The sequence below is a fragment of the Rhinolophus sinicus genome, chromosome 15, assembly GCF_057876585.1.
Source record: "Rhinolophus sinicus isolate RSI-liver-muscle chromosome 15, RSI-T2T, whole genome shotgun sequence".
NCBI lineage: Eukaryota > Metazoa > Chordata > Mammalia > Chiroptera > Rhinolophidae > Rhinolophus > Rhinolophus sinicus.
In genome coordinates, this window is record NC_142515.1 from 14,678,068 (window position 1) to 14,696,783 (window position 18,716).

Here is an 18,716-nt window from a genome sequence, read left to right on the forward strand (position 1 = left end):
CCGCCCCCCAAATTCCAACACCCCCAGGTGACCAGTCCCCAGGAAGAACCGTGAAGAAGTGACTGCTAAGTACAGGCGTGCCACAATTCTCCAGCAAGTGAAAAGCCAACGTTTTACGATAATAACCGCTTCCCTTATTATTAGGGTATCTTGATTTCTCTTGTTTTATTTCTAATCACTACTACTTGCCCTAAATTTGATGTCGCAGATACAAGACATGAGAGATTTCCAGAGATGGGAGGAAAGGGACCCAGCTTTTACAACCAGAAAGATCTCATCCTCAAAAGCAACTAAAAAAACTGAAACCCTATGTTGGTTTTTCCTGCACTAAGTGAACTTCCAGTGTGATGAAGATTCTTTTTTTTTTTTTTTAATGCCTGTTCATTCTACTAAATTGGGAAGAGGTGGAGCATTTGCATTATTTTCAGCTTTATGAATCGCCTGGCTCTCTTTTATTAAAAAAGTAATAAATCCAGATTCAGTTCCTAAACGGTTTTGATTTGGGTTTTTTTGGGGGGTGGGGTAGGGGGTTCCACTTTCCTTTCTATCCTGTAGATACCACCATGAGCAACTCGAAGTGTGATTTCCATGCCATTAGCTAAAAAGACAAATACCTTTTTTTAAGTTATCTAAGACTTTTTCTGAGGTCATCGGTCATTTTCAGGACAGGACCAGCAGCCCTAGTCCTACGTGGGGAGCCTCTGATATTTAATGGGAAGTAAACTTGTGAGCAGGACTTTGGGCCTATCCTTTTCAAAACTATCAAGGGGCCTCTGACTTCCACAGGGAAGGCAAAACCAGCACTGACTGGTAAGTAAGTATGTGGGCTTAAACATTCCTGCAAAGAGCTAGACACCCAACATTTATACCATCCTAAAACAACAACTTAAACAAAGGCATCTCCTTTTCACTTCCTGGCATTCTCCAGAAATCCTGCTGCAACAAAACGCATGCCTTTCGACTCAAGAACAACCTCTCCCACCGTCTCCATGTTCCATCAAATGTCTATTTACCCTCATTAATTTTTTTTTTCTTTTCTTTTCCTCAACCTGAAACCATCAGCTATGAGTCAGAGAGCGATCATTAACTTTTACAGCTTCCACACACATCCACCTACTCACATTTGGGGAAAGAAGTATTGACTTGCAACATTGCCTGAGACCAAAATCCTCTAAGAAGAAAAAAAGGGGAAAAAATTGCTTCAAGAAAGTTACATCTATAGGTCTATAGGGGGATGCTACATTCATTGTTTTTCCACTTTGTGCTGCAATCTCTTGCAAAAAAAAAAAAAAAGTTGAAGTTGAACTTGGTTACGGTGATCAGCACTTCTGGGTTGATTTTTGAGGAAAAACTAGATGATTTTTCTTTAGACATCAAAACATAAAGTTCTTAAACTGTGGGGGGGAATATATAAAGTGAATCAAGTTGCCTGCTCTTGTACAAAACACATTTCTAGCTTACAAAAACACGTGGGCTCAAGTGCTGAGACATGTTCCTAACACAGCATTTTCATTAAAAGTTGCTACACTAACACTCTTAAAATGATGTCCCATCATTACTCCACTTAGCAGTCACAACGCTGCAACTCATAACGAATTAATTTGCATTAATGTGGGTTTCATATGTCCTTTCCTGGGTATGCCATTGTGATTCAGCCTTAATAAAACTGACACGACAATAACATAGTGCCTTTTATTGCACTTTCTAAAACAAACCAACCCACCCCAAGACCCACACAAATCCTCTCAATTTTTTAAGCATTTTACTAATATATTTAGTACATCATAATTGGCCCAGCACGCAGGAACCTAGTTATCTTCTCAGTAAATATTTATAGCATCACTCTTTCCCATTCATTCTGCATTTTCGTAGAGAATCTCACTGTAGCCTACATCTGCAATTCATTGACTTTACAATTTACCACATGTTGGGATGGGACAGGTCTTAGCTCCATTTGAATCACTACACAAATATGCAAGTGATTTATCGGTTTCAAACTGAAGACTGCAAGAGAGGACTCCACTCTTCCTGAACATTACTTCTTCTGGCCGACCATGAACAATTACAGTTCGTACTAATTAAGCTCTGTAAATGTGCTGTGCCCTGCTAATGCCTACCAGGCCTCAAATTTATTTTCATGATGCCAAACTTTAGCAAGCCATTTTAACTCCTTCAGAGCTGATCCCACTAAGAGCCATTCCTTCCCCTGTAGACCGAACTGTTTGGGGCTACTTCACATCAAAAAAAGAATAAAATATATCGGGCTGAATTACCAGCCCGAGATCAGATGTGCCTAAGGAAGGAAAAGCTATCCTGGGAAAACCAAAGAACACCAGGGCTGATAACCCATTCAGAGATCCCACAGCCCCATCTTTGTAATGAGCTGTTAAGGGATTCATATCTGTCCCTGAGGGCTAGTAAGTTTCTGCATTCCATTGATTAGAAAATAAAACCTTTCAGATTCGGTCTTTAAGTTTGCGTTGGATGGAGGGAAGAATCCAGCCAGAAATGACGGAGCCATCAGCCCCCTTCAACAGTTTCCCACACACCTCGGAACCCCACACACTCCCTTTACCATGTGGTCAGCTTGTAACACACACACACACACACACACACACACACACACACACACACACAGCGGCCCACTTTTTAAAAATAAATTAAAATTGGCCTCCCACACATCAGGGTCTGGACCACAGATGCCCCTCCCCCAGATCCTCACACACTAACTCATATGAAACACGTCTTTTCCTGGATGGAGCACTTTGGGTGAGGAGTGGATTGGAACCTGTCTGCTCCCCCATGGTACTTTCGCTTCTCATAAGCAACTTCCAATCCCCAATTTCAATCATGCCATTCCCCCTCAAACCCAAATCTTTGTCTCATCTTTTTATACTTTTCTAGCCTGTCTCAGTCAAGCATTGTTTCTGCCCCCGGGGTGACTTTTCTGTGTTTCCGCCCTCAGACACCAGGGCACTTTTCCCAAAGGAGTGGCTTTCCCATGCCCAACATAAACCTGGATTTTTTCCTTCTCATGCATTAATTTCTTTTAATCGACTCTCTTCTCCCTCACTTTTTTTTTCCCTAAACCCTCACATTAACTAGTGCACTATGAAACGTGTGTATTTTCCCTTCCAGCTCAGTGGAACATCATATAAATTAAAGAGCAGTCTCCCGTATCAGGTTTCTTTAAGTATTCTGGGAAATATGCACAATATAGGCAACATAGTCTTTAAAAAAAAAGAAGAAAGAAAAAGGAAAGGAATAGGGGAGAAACCAGAAGAAAAGGAAAAAGATGCAAACACCTAGAGCAACTTTGCTTTTGAAAAGGGCATTTGTGCAGAGCCCCCCACTGAATTTCCATCCCTGAAAGTACTCTTTATAAATGTGTATAACAATAGCCTAGAGGGAAAGTACAAGTCAGCTGCTGAAGGAGGGGGTGTCTGCCTCGGGAAGCTCAGATTGCAGAGGTGGGGGTCAGAAGAGGGGGGAGGGCAGCATTTGCGATGGGCTTCCCCCCACCCCACCCCCATATCATTGCTTATAATTAGTGAGAGAAATTTGAGCTACTGCCAATGTCTGCGGACCTTGAATATTATAAGGCCAACGTGGCGTCAAATATCTTAACATTCATAAGTGTTATGGGCTGTAAATAAAGCCTGTGGATTTATGACCCAGTGGCGCTTGCCAGCAAAGGACTGGGGCACATTTCTTTCAGCAGACCTGTCGAGGTGCAAGTTTGCCTTTGGTTGTAAAATTAACCATTTCCTTCACAAATGTGCTCAATTATAAGTCAGAGTTGAAGATTTACTTACACAGTTGCCAATATTCACTCCCAGAAGAAACTCAGATGTCCACATCATATCCCTCTTCAAAAGTCAAAGCATCTAGAATTTGATTCACCTTTCCTTTTCAAAAACTTCCGTACTGTGTCACCTCAAAACAGTTATAAATGCGGTTAAAGATACTATCTAATTCCACTTACCAAGACTAAAAAGCTTACAACCTACTTCCTTGGAAAGTGCTTATTTATTTGGCAACTCCATGGTTTAAAAAAAAAAAAAGCAAAATAAAAGGAGTAAATCACTCCTTGCCTGAAGTCTCGTCCCTTCCCCCAATATGTCATCTACTTCCTGTGTAGGAGAGGGCCTTTGCTAAATCCAGGTTGTCTCATACTTAACTGCCAATAAACCAACTTCCACATAACTTCCAGACAGCTGGGGAAAAGGTCCTCGAGAGTTTTAGTCATGGTCCAGAAACACGCGTCCACACAAAAATTTGCAGCTGTCCTTTCTCTCCAATGCATTTTTAATGTGATTCGGGGGCCCCTGTTGTGAAACATCTGACAAAATGTGAAATCCTCTTAGATACCTCTCCTCTTTTACCCAGTGTGCGTGTGTAAGAGAAGTTGCCCAGGACTTCTCAACCAAGAACTCGAGGCACTTTTTGTAGGCACACAGGCACCTCATGGGATGGAAGAAGGCATTCAAAACCTGGAAAGACGACTCCTGAAATCTGTAAAAGCACCGCCTCTAGTACAACGATTAAAATGCGAGTGTTCTAAAGCAAATATTTTTGTAATGGCGTGCAGAAGTGCAGTTATCCTGCGATGCTCACGGAACTGCATTCTTGATCTGCCAACCCCCGGAAACCTTCCTGTAACTTTTTCACAGCTTGCTAAGAAACAGAAAGCTAACCAGCTTCCAGCAGTGACACTCTAAATGAAATCCATATCAGTACAATTCAAATCAGCGAGGAAAACTCCTAAGCAAGACCCGGGATTGTCTTCCTCCAAATCTTTTCTCAATCAGATAGGGGGCATCAGTGAAAGCTACTTCCCTTTAGCCGTCAAAAGTTTCCAAAAACACTTCTTCCAGAGAAGCACTTTCGGCTCCCAACTGCTTAATAGTTTGTTTCTGGCGTTTCAGAAAGCTTTAAATTCAACAAACGGCAAAGTGCTGGCACATTAAATTTATAATCATTAAAATATGACTTACTGGGTGAATGTTGAACCCATAATCCATACTGCAGACATTAAACCTCAACCTATAAAGATTAGCACAGAATTAATACTGTTGCAGTGAGATTGAAATCTAAACATGTTCGCCATAAATATTTCTGAAGGAGATGAAAAACAATTAGCATAAATACCAAAGAAGGGCAAGAACACCTGTTCTTTTTTCAGGGCGATAAGCATTTTATTGTTCTCTATTTAAAATGTAATGACCTGTGTAATTACAGTAATATTACATTGTTATGTAGGGGCTTGGAATGTCACACTTTGAAAAGTGTTGTCAAAACAATGGGGGGGTGATGGTGGGAGGTGGGAGGACAACAGGGAAGGACCACCATTAACCCTTCACACTCCGAGGTCCAGATCTTTTGTATTAGAAAGGATTATGCTGTTTGAGTGAGGAGAAAACATCCATTTTTCACAAGGCAGAAAGAAAAGTTGCCGAGCTAAATAAAATCCCAGTGAATAGGTCCCTCTTGGTTTCCTTTAAACGCTGGATTCCAAGTTCAAAAATGAATTCAAGATGCTGCATATTTATTTGTTCAAACTAGTAGCAAATAGCTCAGTTGAAAAGCAAATAACTTTGGATAAAAGATGCAAGAACTCTAATAATCAAGTCCTAAAAAAGTAATTTCAAACCTAACTGGAATTTCGACCACCATATATGCCCATTTCTCATTTAGCAGGTGGGAAAAAGAAATGTAACACTACTTTTTCCTCTCAACTTTAATATGGTAACAATATTCTTAACATACAAATGTTACCACAATTCTAATATTTGCAGTTCTATCACTTCCCATCTATTTAACTTGACCTCTCTCCTTAATGCATTTTTGTATTCAAATCTGTCTTTTTAAAAGCTGTTCCTATTACTGTATCAAAGACTAAATTAATGTTATGCAGAAATCTTTGTCGTTTAAAATAAAATTATTACTATCAAGCTTTATGTCATCTTCAGCAATTAAAGCATTATTCTTGAGATAATGTATTATTCATCATAAGCCGGTTTAATGACACTCCATAATTCTTTACATTCTTATATAGAAAAATAGAAATCAGGGATCGAAAGAGTTGGCTTCTTAAAGGATGCAGCTGCTTACAGGTACACTCATAAGTAACAGAAAATGTAGCAAAAACACGACCAACAAGGAGGGTCTGGAAAAGAATAAAGCACACAGCTAATTTGTCTTTACACCTTGCCCTCCAAAACACCCTCTAGGAAGCACTAAGAATTTCAGATGAGCATGAAAAGACCGCTGTCTTGCCTATAGATTCCTCCGGCAGCTGTATCAAATCTGGAATTGCAAGCTGGCCCCTCTGATCGAAGACGTCAGGAGTGACACACAACAGCCTCTCGTCCTCATTTCCATTGCTCTGCTGCCCGGCCTAAATAAATAACTTTAATTTTGGAGCACATAATCTAATCCAGGTAACAGATAGGAAGGCGGAAGGGGCAGTGCATACAAAGATGTCGGTTGGTGTTTGACATGCAAATAGAAAACTGCCTACTGAGTTCAGAAATGTCTTCTTAGACTCAATCTGATGTCACAGCACAAGGCCACCCGCGATGTCCACAATTAAAATAACGAGACGCCATCTATTCCTATAATGCCTACAAAGGGGACCGATGGTTGGGAGCCTTCCTTTTCGCACCGGGAAGTCATTTATTTGCCTCTGACAATTTCCCTGTTTCCTAATTACAGCACAACACAACTGCTCAAGTTTTTGGAGACAGTATGGCGAGACTGCCAGCGGTCATAGACAGGGATTTTGCAAAGAGTCAAGAAAGCCATCAAGCCCGCCATCACAGCTCAATATTCAGATGGCCTTTCAGAGTCTTTCAGATGGCCAAGTGGATTTTAAAATAACACCAGGGAGACTTCCATCGTAGGGGGAGGGGATGAGAGTAAGAAATTCTCATGGTTACTTTGGAATGTTGCTTGGTCGGGTTTTGTGAGTACACAAACCCTGGGATTCTGAACCGAATGCTCCTGGTTTCAGATGCCCACAAGCTCCCCCAAAAGAGACAACGTCGCCGGACTGTGCTTCCCCCCCACAGCCCGGCCCCTGCAGCCTGAAAGAACTGGCCCTGCAGGGAGGTCAGGCTGAAGCACTCTCCCAGCTTCCCAAGCATGCAGCAGCCTGGGCGCAGGGGAGGGGAGAATAATTATTTCTCATTCCTAGCCATAAAAAATGACCGGTCTAGCATGCCCTTGCCATTTTTGCCAGGGCCCCAAAACAAGTCAAACCTGATAGTTAATATTTTAATACTTAAAAACACTTGTAGATCTGATCGACTCCCGACTGGCAAGCCCTCGGCCATTAGCACCGAATCCACGGCTGCTGAACAGTGGGTGCATTATTTCAAATTGCTATTCTCAAGTTACCGAAAAAGAAAAAACAAAAGTAGTGTGTGTGTAAATAAGGGGTAGGGGTCCAAACTAGAGAAGGTGCAAATGACAATTCCGGGAAACCAGGCACAAACGGCGAGAGATTGCGTCTAGAGATTCGCAATCCAGGCATTTTAGAGAGTGGGGGGTAGGGGTTCAGGACGAGGGCAGGGGGCAGAGGCCGGTCTGGGAAGGGGATAAGCCTTATTAACAAATGTCAGGGGTAGGCACCGAACGCTCGCAATGAGAAGCGCCCCGGACCTGGGCACCCCGCGCCGCTCTGGGGCCCCCAAAGTTGGAAGGCCCGCGATCAGCAGCCCACTCGCTTGAAGGAGAAGCGTCCTTGGCCTCCCTCGCCCTCTGCACCCCCTTTGGCCCGCACTGCGTGGTCCCTGGTCCCCAGGGCCCACTGAGGGCCTTCATGGAGCTAGTGAGCGCAGACCCCGCTCTAAGCCCCAAGGCACCAAAATTCCCTAGAAATACATCGAGTCCGCTCGGAGGAGGCCATCCCGCCTGCCCACAAACCAAGAACCCGGGCCACAGGGACCTTCCCACCCCGCGCGGCCCGGGAGAGCCCGCAGCCAGCGGCCGGGCAGTCCAGCCCGCCACAGCGCCCAGGGCGCCCGCGGCCCTGCAGGGTAGCCAAAGGAGAGGAAGCCCAGAGCCCGCAAGTTTGCAATGGGACCAATCTGCCAAGCGTGACCTTCCAGGGCAAAGGAGGAGGAGGGCTGAGAGCCGGCTATCACCACTAGAAAGCTAAATAAATAACCGGCCGAAAGAGAAAGCCGAGGCGCTTCTCCAGGGCCCCGGGCTCCGCGCGCGCGCTCGCTCGCTAGTTTTCAAGTCCAACGCCTGGAGCAAAATCCACTCTCTACCCCGCGCGACCGGCGCAGCCCAGTTACTGAGTCCCGGCGGCGGCAGCCAAGGGGTTAACCGGGGAAAGCCCAAGACGCCACAGAAGAGGGAAGGAAGAGAGAGAAAAGAAAAGAGCCACACAGTCATCTTCCCAGGGTGAAGAAACAAACAACACCACCAAAGGGGGAGGGGGCAATCAGAGCGCAAAAAAAAAAAAAGTTCTTCTGATTGTATTCCCCCCAACAAAGCTCTGCTTGTAAAGAAAGGTCTCCCCAACATCACAAAGCAGCAAACTGAAAGCAAGAACATGGCGAAGTGCAAACAAATCCAGTCCACAAAAGGCAGAAAAGTTTGGAGAGTTTCGGGCGGCCTGGGCCACGAGCGGGGGAGGGGAGGCGGGGAGGGGAGGAGGAGGGAGGGGGAGGGAGGGGAGGAGGAGGGAGGGGGTAGGGCAGGGGCCGCATGCGGGGCCGGGCAGGCGGGCAGCGGGCGGGGGCCGGGCGCGGAGGCACTTACGGTTCGGGCGGTGGGCGAGAGCGATCCGTTGGGGAGGTAGGGGCTCGTCAGGTCGGGGATCATGATGAAGGGGTAGCCGGGATACGGTGGCCCCTTAAAGAGCCCTCCATCTTGCCTCTTGGCCGCTAACATGGCGGGGCGGCGAGGGGACGGCGGCGGCCGCGCGGAGCGGGAGAGAGCGAGGAGAAACTTTTAGAAAGTGGCCCAAGGGGCCGGGCGCCCCGGCCCGGCCGGCGCACGGCCGGGCCGAGCGGGACACGGGGCCGGGGCGCGCGGGGCGGCGGGCCCGGGGGGCAGCTCCGGGCGGCTGCGGGGCGCGCGGGGCGTACTCACCTTCTTCCAAACTTTCCCGGGATTTATCTCGGAAACTTTCGGAGCGAGGCGGAGGCCGTCTTTCCGCCTTCCCGGAGGGGTGGAGGTGGGGAGGGCGAGGGGCAAACGCCACGCAGAGGAGGGGAAAAGGGGGAGAAAAAGAACCAGCGGGGTCGGGGGGTTTGGGGGGGGAAACAAAAACAGGGTTACAAGTTTTTGCAATGGTGGCACCGCACGCACACGCCGCCCGCCCGGCCCCGCGGCGCCCCGCCGCCGCCCCCAGCCCCGATTTCTTCCCTTTAAGCAACATTTGCCAAGCCCAGGAAATAGATTAAAAACCCCACCAGCCCGAGGGGCTTTTCCTACCTCGGAATCGGAGGAACTGTTCTGATTCGTTTCTGATTCATTGACTAGAGACGATTTGACATCAGCTAAATCCCTCTCTGCCGAGGAGTTTTCGGAGCTCTTCTCCTCCTGTTCGCCCTCGTCTTTGAAGGAAATCAGTTCGTCGTTGGCGCCTAGGTCATCTCCTCCACCGCCGTTCAGCTGCGGCATTTTTTTCACCCACCAGCAGCAATTTTGGAAGAAAAATGAAGGAGGAAGAAAAGCCAAAAAAAAATACCCCCAAAAAGTTTTGCCCCCCAAAAAAAAATATTGCAAGAAAAAGACGAGTCCAAGGTTAACTTTTTTTTCTGCTTTGGGGTCTTTTTCTCCTGGGGAGGGGAAAGAGGGAGGAGGGGAGGGGAAGGGGGGGGAGATCTTCTGCACGCGTGAGTTTGGATTTCTTTTTTCTCTCGTTCCCAAGGATCCGATCAATGTGCAAAAAAATAATAAATAAAAAAGGGGGGTAAAAAAAAAACACACCAACAACAACAAGAAGTCAGATATAAAGAGCAAAGGGGGGGGAAGCCGAAGATACAGGAGGAGCTCGTGCCGCTCGGATTTGAGTGAGTTGAAGTTAGACTGAGAGCTTTTCAGTTCAAAGGCGGCGCTGATTGACAGATAGAAAAAGGGGGATCGAAATCCGGAGGAACGGAGTAGTCTGGGAGCGGAGATTATTGACAGGGCGAGAGGAACACACTCGCTTAATGAGATGCCGGGGGGCGGGGCTGTGCGGGTGACGTGTGCATAAATAAACAGCCGGGGTGGGCGGGGCGGGGGCGGCTAACAATGATCCTTTCGGGCGCCGGGAGAGGGAGGAGGAGAGGGGCGGGGGAGGAGGAGGGAGAGAGACGGAGGGAGGAGTGTTCTGGGGGAGAGGCCTGCGCTTGAGTGTGCGAGCCCGGGAGTCTGGGCGAGGGGACCGGGACTTGCTCCGGGAGGGGGACGGCTTCAGAAAGACAATGCGGAGTGGGAGAGGAGGGGAAGGGGGTGGCGACCGAGTCAGGAATCCAAGCCTAGGAAGGCGGAAGGAAAGCCCACTTGGGGGGCGGGGATGGGGAGAGGCCCAGAAAAAGTGCAGTTTAGAAATATTAGAAATAAGTCTTAAGGAAGGAAAGAGGAGGAGAGTATTGTGGGGAAGGGATGTGTGGGGGGGGGCGGGGGGTGCTTAGTGGTTAATCCAGCAGTAAAATCAGCCACCCTTGGGCGGTATGTAACAGAAGTGGTTGGTCAAAAGAAAAGATCAGCCCTCCACTTTCAGAGGGCTTGGGGAAGTGTAGGGCTGGGCAGAGTTCCTGGTCATCTGCAGTGAAAGAAACCATTAACTCACGAGGTCTTCCCTCCCTTTTTTGTTTATTAATAGTGAATCATTTCATTAAACGTCTCACTAGAATAAATATGCCAAGATGACTTTTTATCCAAAAAACAATCAAATACTCTAGTGTTTACTAGGGACATTAAAAATATCTTTAAGGAAAAATACATGATACTTTTAAATATAAAGTGTTGTGTGTTTTTTTTTTTAACTGACGTCGGAGGTGGTAGGAAGTAAGCTAGGATTCAAAGTCCTTTCTGACTTTGGAGGTGAAAAGTTTGGGCGTTAACACCCTCAGGGAAAATAAAACTGAAAGTTCACCAACCTCTGGGATCAGAGGTGCTGGAGTCTTGCTCCAAGGGGGTCTGAAATGAAATCCGGGAAAGAGTGACCAAATAATCAAGATGTAGATGGCTCTGGCAGGAAATTGCTAACCCAGCTGATGCTGGAAGACCTCAGGGAGGAGATGGAAAACCTGGGGTTTGAGGCAGGTATTTATTTGTTGATTTTTAGGCACTCTCCCAGGGAGCAGATTGATTTGCTACAAAATGGGGAACAGAATTATGTTAAAGAGGAGAAGGCCTGGCTTCCAAAACTGTGTTCCTGCGGATGGAGCAAGAATATTCATTTTCTTACCAATATGCAGTGAAAAGTAGCCTGGAAACTACAAGAAAAGGGGGCAGAAAGAGTCAGAAAAAAAAAAAAAAGGATATCGATAGGAATTAGCAAATTGTCTATAAGGAACAGTATTGGTCTAGAATCCATGATGTGTTAAATTATCCCACCCATCCCTAAAAATATCTCACCTGCTTTTCCGCCAGCCCATTATTAGCACCTAAGATTTCCAAAAGAAAACAAATTTACCACATAACATTTAGAAGAGTTTGGGGTTTCAGCAAAACTGTTTTATAAGCTAAGGTCTCAGGAAGAAGACTACTAAAAATAATGATACCAAGATTGACAAGGCCCACGAATTCCCCTGCAATGGAAAAAATTCACAATCACATTTGCACACTAAAGAGTAAGACACAGGCAAAATAAGAATGTGGTGGGGGGAGGGCGACAGAGGAGAATGACTGTAACTCCCAACTTTAATATTAATCAGAAAATCAGAAGCAGAGTGAGGAGCCTGAAAAGAAGTAAAACAAATGTGTACATTTAATCAGACAGGAGTGAATAGGATACAAAGCACAGGACTAATTAGTCTCAGCAGGTAGGACTAACCTTCAGACTTCATAAATAAATAAGGCGGGCACAGTTTCTAAGAGGAAGAGTGGAGACAGAAAGGGGATTATTTCAAGACACCAAGTAAAAACATGAAGAATGAAATGCTTCACTGTTAAATCCATGTACAAATGGATTTAACAGTTTCCTTTTTTTAAGTCTTTTCACTTGGTTGCCTTCAGATTTACACATTGAGCGAATGACCATCGCTTTTCACATTTGCAAATTGTCACCTGTATACTTAGTGTGCCTGAGTCTGTGTGTGTACAGCGTAGACTTTCCTAAGGCCCATTATAAGGGCTTATTTACTTAAACTGGAACACATTTATATAGTAACTCAATTTTATGGCAATTTCTTTGTCCTGTGTGGTGGTATTTTGTTTTTTAAGCTAACCCTGACCTGAATTAAGTTGGCTAAGGAGATACTCTGTCCTTCATAGGACTGCCTGGACAATAAAAGCTCAGAACATATTGAATTGAAAATTTAAAGAGTATACTTATTGTTTTTAATGTCCTGGCCAGCGTTTTATCATATGTAAATACTAAGGGCTTCCTTCCTATGATCAACAACCTCAGATATGTTGGCATATTCTTATATTTCTCATTCAAAGGAAACTCTTGAATCTTTCCTTCTTTAAATCTCTGATTCAGTCAAGCAATTAAAAGTTATTCCATGATAGCACATGTGCCATATTTAATTTTGTTGCTTTGTACCATAAAAAGGCTTGGAGAGAGCAGCAGACTCTCAGAGGGTCAGTAATGCCTGAGTCTCTTGAAAGGGCTTCAGGTGATATCAGGGTGGGGGTGGGGAGAAGACTTGGGCATGAAACCTGCAATTGGCAAAAGGCGAGGTAACATACCGTGTTTCCCCCAAAATAAGACCTAGTTGGACCATCAGCTCTAATGCATCTCTTGGAGGAAAAATTAATATAAGACCTGGTCATATTATATTATTTTATATTATATTATATATTGTATTATGTTACATTATACTATACTAATATATTAAATTATAAAGACCCGGTCTTATATTAAAATAAGACCGGGTCTTATATTAATTTTTGCTCCAAAAGACACATTAGAGCTGATGGTCCAACTAGGTCTCATTTTGGGGGAAACACGGTAATATTTAAAAAAAAAATCTGGCTGGCCCACAATGCCAACATGTGATTTATAGATCTGGTGTGAAACTTTAAAGAACAGTTGACTTGTGTCCAGGTTGAGCCAATTTCTCTCTCTAGATACCGAAGACTCCTAGTCTCTAGGACCAAGAGTTCTACCCAAATAAGCAAGCGGTTCTGAAACACACAGGGAGGAAACCAGACCAATTCTGCTTTTAGCCTGAACTAAGGCGTTTTGCCACCTTGGTGTATGCACATTGGGGCTGGGCAGGGCTGGGGGAGAAGGTGTGGCCTTCCTTGGGAGCCTATTCCTTGGGCCAACCCAGGTCCTGCACTCTAGGTGGACTGTCCCTCAGCCTCCCTTTCTTTCTACGCCGCCCCCTGTTCAGCCACTGCCTTTCTGCTTCCTTTCTCTTTTTGCTCCTCCCCTTCAGCCATCCCTCTGTTAAATCTTTCTCTGTGGATGTATGTTGATAGTAGTAATATGCATTTTACGTCTCCCGGGGGTTCTTCCTTGTTCATCCGTGTTGCAGAATCTGAAAAGAAGTTTATATAAACCACCTTTCAGGCGTGGGTTCCTCGTGGGGCGTTATGGCAGAGTGTTAGGTGCCCTCTGAAAAATGGGAATGTGCTTGATGGGGATGGCAAAAACAGGTCATGTTACCTGAGACCCCTTCGTCCTGTTGCACCTGGCAGTTGAGGTGGTTAAACTGGGTGTTTTCTTAGGTCCTTTATAGCATTCGGACTCCATGATTCCATAGTTTCAGCCCCCGCCCCATTATGCAAAGAGGTCCACCAGTGCACCTGCAAAGGGACAAACTATATTGGAAGTTTGGCTTTGGAATTTAGGAGAAACAAGGATAGTCTGCTCAGATTCACCAGAAGCACAGGATACATGTTGACAACCATATTCAGCTCCCCCAATCGCTCGGCAAGATTCTACTAAATTACCCTTGACAGTGATGCGTACATGTGTGCGTGTGTGTATAGATGTGTTCTGTGTGATTTTTCTTTAAAGATCCAGACTCCAAGATGGATGATCTGTTACCCACTGTGTTGGACTTATCTATGCAGCGAGTGTGCTGACTGAGGGAAGCCAAAAAAAGAATCTGAAAACATAAGGAAGCTATAAAATGGGGAAATGTTTAGAAGCCAAAGTCCTGATTTCACTGTGATAGTTTCTGTTTACTTTTTGTTCTTCATGAGTGATGGTTCCTTATTTAGACCTTGAGGAAAGCTACTCCCTTAGCCAACAGAGGAACACTAAAAATTGGACACCTAAGAGGTTTCAATTTTAGCAGGAAGAAGAGGTAGGTAAAAAGGGCCCACTTCACAGGCAGCCTTGTACTTCCTCCCAGTGATTCTGTCAAGGGATGTGGAAAGGCACACACCCTCTTCTTGAAACCCTGAGGAACATGGTTCTGTTCTGGCATTTTTCTGCAGTGCCTGGCTTGATCACCTTGCTTCAGCTAATGACAAGTTCAGGTAATAAAGTGACAATAATGCCTGATGATCCAAGGGTTAATGGGGAGATGTATGCATTTGTACAGGGTTTCATCACTTGTCTTCACAAGCTGATCACTACTGCTAAAGGCATTTATGACAGCCTTTCGAAAGACATCAGTCCTCCATAAATATACCTTTCCTATTGACAAGATGTCTTTTAACCCTAATAGTAATGGAAGAAGGCCAATAAATGAAACATTTACTGCATAACTTGCCTTATTTTGGGGTGGTGTACGATTCCTTTCTAGCTGTCTCTAGAAGATGTTTTCAGCCTAATTTGCTCCCTAGAAATTTCGCTTGCTACAGTTATACGTCTATGACGTTTTATTGCCTGAAGCCAAGTCTGCATAAGAACTTTCTTAAGATATACTTACCCTAATGCCAGGCTACAGGAACCGGCTGCTTTATGCTGAATTATTTGTGCTACCCTGATATACAGGGCAGAGTTCCTGATACTCATTGCCATAGGGTAGGTCTAAATGTTTCTGAGAAGGGGGTAAAAGGCAGGAAAAGGGTGAAAAAAGTTTCATCTAGGTTGATTTGTAGAAGTCTTTAGAAATAATAATTGAGGGTGTATTTAACATATTAAAATGCCTGAGGTTTTCTTTTCTTTTCTTTTTTTAAGAAAAATAGCTTCAGTGACCCCATCCTTTTTTATGGAGCATCCGTGCCTGCTCAAACCCATTGTTATGCTCAGAAGTGTCCCGGATACCAAAGCCCCTCCACAGAAACATGGGCGCTTTAAATCGAGGCAGAGGCAATATCAGCCAATATTGAGCAATCTCACAAGGTGGTCTACGTCTGTTCAAGGGACAGAGCAGGTGAAATTTCAGGAGAGGACAATAGCATTATTCCCCCTTGTAATTTACCTAGGTGTGGGCTGACACACCTGCTTATGCCCCAAAGCATCATGGGATGGAGGAAGTGAAGGATCCAAGGAGACTCCCAGGTCCAGAGTGTGAAGATGTTGGGCTTGGTACCCCCAGGAATCCACAGCATCTTTGAGCTCAAGTCTGTCCTTGAGGAAGGACTAAATCTGTTGATCAAATCACTTGAGACTGGATTAAAATCAGCTCCCCCCACCCCCTTGCAAAAGTCCCAATTGCTTCTATGAATTCCAATGACATTAGTGGATCACATTTCCTAATGAAATACCCCTTGGACGAGGAAAGGGAAGAAGGACTAATGATGAGTTCTGAGGTCCAGAGTGTGTGTAGATCGCAGTATAGACAACAGCCTGCAGCACAGGGTTCAGCAACAAGGAGCGAGGCTTCCGGTTGACTGTCATCTTGAGCAAACTCCGGCTCTTGGTTGCCTGAGGGCACGCTGTAAATACCTAGAGCTGCAGGGAAGGCATTAATCGTTATTTCTTAAAGGTTCCAGGATGCTGAGAGTGAAAGAGTATAATGACCCCAAAGCCCATAAGGAGCACAGGTGCCCTTCCCAGCGACCCCTCACGTGGCGATGTGGTCTTTCTCTATGCCTGTATACTCAGACCCTACGTCTCCCCTGCTTTCTAGCTACAGCCCAGGTCCCTGATGGTCTGTTCACAGCACAAGCATGCACATCCCTTGCTTTCACCCAGCCAAGGGCTCTGCTCCCCAGAGAAACCCAAGTCCTGGGTGGGGAAGAACCAGCGGAGGCCCCACCCACGCACCCTTCTCCTTCCTCCCAGTGTCCATCAGGGGTTGGGGGTCTTGTGGTGTCTATGTACCTGGGAGACCCTCCTAACCCCACCAGGCCCTGCTGCCCACCCACATCCCCCAACAGCAAAGGTGATGACTATCTGGAAGCCAGATGAGGCATTCCTTAGGGAAGGATCTGATGTCAGTGTCTTTCAGCCTTTTCTTCTTTGAAGGAACCTTGTATACCCCTCTATATAAGAAGAATCTTTCTAATGTGTCTTTCTGGCTGTTCATGTTATTTCATTGCCGGCTACAAAACTGCAGGTACAGTAGCGCTCTTTTCTGGAAAAAAAAAAAAAAAAAAAAAAAAGTATAATAGTTTATTTAAAGTATTTAACAGGATGTGCTCCAAATGATCAAGCACTTGTTTTTTTTGACGATAGAATTTTGGGTAATTTTTACATTCATTTTATGCTTTTCTATACTATCTGCTTTTGTTTTGTTTTAACAACTGAGCATGGATTACTTGCATAATCAGAAAGAAAGATATGCTCTTCTTTCTATTTTAACAAGTAAATGCTTTGACTTTCCTCCTGCTCTTATCCATACCTCTTCGCTCAAACTGGGGGTATTTATTTCAAGGTAGCTGTTATGTACGTTGCATCTAAATATATAATTTTAAAGCTCTGTCAAATTTACTCTCATACTTGAGTTTCAAAGCACATGGATGACAAAGGATCCCATTTCACTCCTTTAATTTAAAAATAATGAACCCCACGCACCCAAAATGTGCTCAGAGCCCTGCATGCAGTTGTCACTGTGACAGCATCCTCTGTCCTATAAGGGACTCACCCTTCTACAAAGCCTTTGCTCACTCAATGTCCCTCTTGCTACTCAAAACACCTTGTGAGGTTAAAAGGGCAAATATACACTTGACCCTTGAACAACATGGAGGTTAAAGACGCCAACCCCTGTGCAGTCGAAAACCTATGTGTAACCTTTGATTCCCCCAAAACTTGACTAATAGTCTGCTGTTGACTGGAAACCAGGCCAATAACATAAACAATTAACACATATTTTACATGCTATATGTATTATATGCTGTATTCTTACAATAAACTAAGCTAGAGCAAAAAAAAAAAAAAAAAAAAACTATTAAGAAAATCATAAGGAGGGGTGACCGGTTAGCTCAGTTGGTTGGAGCGTGGTGCTAATAACACCAAGTTGCCAGTTGGATCCCCACATGGGCCACTGTGAGTTGTGCCCTCCTTAAAATATATATATATATATATATATATATATATATATATATATATGGAAAACAGATTTATAGCATTATACGTATTTATTGGAAAAAAAACACATATAAGTAGACCCACACAATTCAAACCCATGTTGTTCAAAGGTCAACTGTAATCATCCCCATTTTATCAGTAAGGAAACTGGGGCTCCATGAGACCCAGGTTTGCCCAGTAGTACACAGCTGGTAATCACCAGGCCATGACTGGAATTCAAGTTTCCTGACTGTAAGTCCAGGTCTTCTTTCCTTACTGGCTCCTGGCTTAACCCGACAACCGAATCACCTCCACCATTTTTCTATGATATTCTGAGGGTATAAAGATCTTAGCAAAAATATAAGTCGTTTCCTTTAAGGCAAAACTCACACCTAGCCCGCAGATATATTGTGAAATAGATAACATTTGCCTTCAGGGCCCACCCATTCTTCCCCTCACTTATACTTTTTCTGGGATGCCCAGGGCTTATTCACCTGTTTTCCTCCTTTCTCACTCCCTCACTCCAAAATACATTTGGGGCTGAATAATTCTTTATTGTGCAAGGCTGTCCTGTGGGTTGTCAGATATTGAGCAGCATCCATGGTTTCTACCCACTGGTTGACAGTGGTACCTCCCCACCCCCAAGTCAAGAAAAATGTCTCCAGCAATTGACACATGTTCCCTTTGAAGGGGGAGCAAAATGATCCCCAGTGGAGAACCACTGTTCTACACTGAACCCCCTCTCTAGAAGGAATAAGATAAACTCATGCACTTTAGTTAAGTCAGTTCTCTGACTACTGAGGGAGCCCACCATCCCCTCTTCCCCCCAGCCAACCAAGGGCTGTATCAGAATGGCCTGGGGAGTTTTTTCAAACTGCACCACCTCCACTCTGTTGAGAACCTATGCCCTGCAGGAGAGGGCATCTTGGTCTCACCAGAAGTGTTTAAATCTTGGCTCTGTCATGTATGAATGTGTGACCTGGGGCCCTACCATAAATCATTCTGACTCTCTTCATCTGTAAAATGGGGACATAACACCAACTACGTCTGAGTGCTATCATAAGGATTCAGTGAAATAACATGTAAAATTGCCTTGATCACAGAGGTTTTCAGATTTCCTTTCTTGCCTCCACTCTCCAGATGGAGGTCAAATGCCAGAATTTAGCCCAGTACACCTTAGCTC

At 44.8% G+C, this 18,716-nt stretch overlaps 1 protein-coding gene across 34 annotated transcripts in view; it reads right to left on the reverse strand.

Moving 5' to 3' along the window:
• Positions 1-10,166, reverse strand: part of TCF7L2 (transcription factor 7 like 2) — a 192,420-nt gene extending 182,254 nt beyond the window's left edge. For 10 of the 34 annotated variants that reach the window (XM_074339043.2, XM_074339045.2, XM_074339046.2 and 7 more), the window contains exons 1-3: positions 9,454-10,160; positions 9,109-9,175; positions 8,776-8,900 (exon numbers count right to left, since the gene is read on the reverse strand). In XM_074339043.2, coding sequence (XP_074195144.1) covers positions 8,776-8,900; positions 9,109-9,175; positions 9,454-9,642 — 381 coding nt within the window. In that variant the 5' untranslated portion in view covers positions 9,643-10,160. Of the gene's footprint in view, positions 1-8,775; positions 8,901-9,108; positions 9,176-9,453 lie in introns of all 34 variants that reach the window. The other 24 variants (XM_074339035.2, XM_074339034.2, XM_074339030.2 and 21 more) reach the window with 5 other exon arrangements.
• Between the last annotated feature and the right edge of the window lie 8,550 nt (positions 10,167-18,716).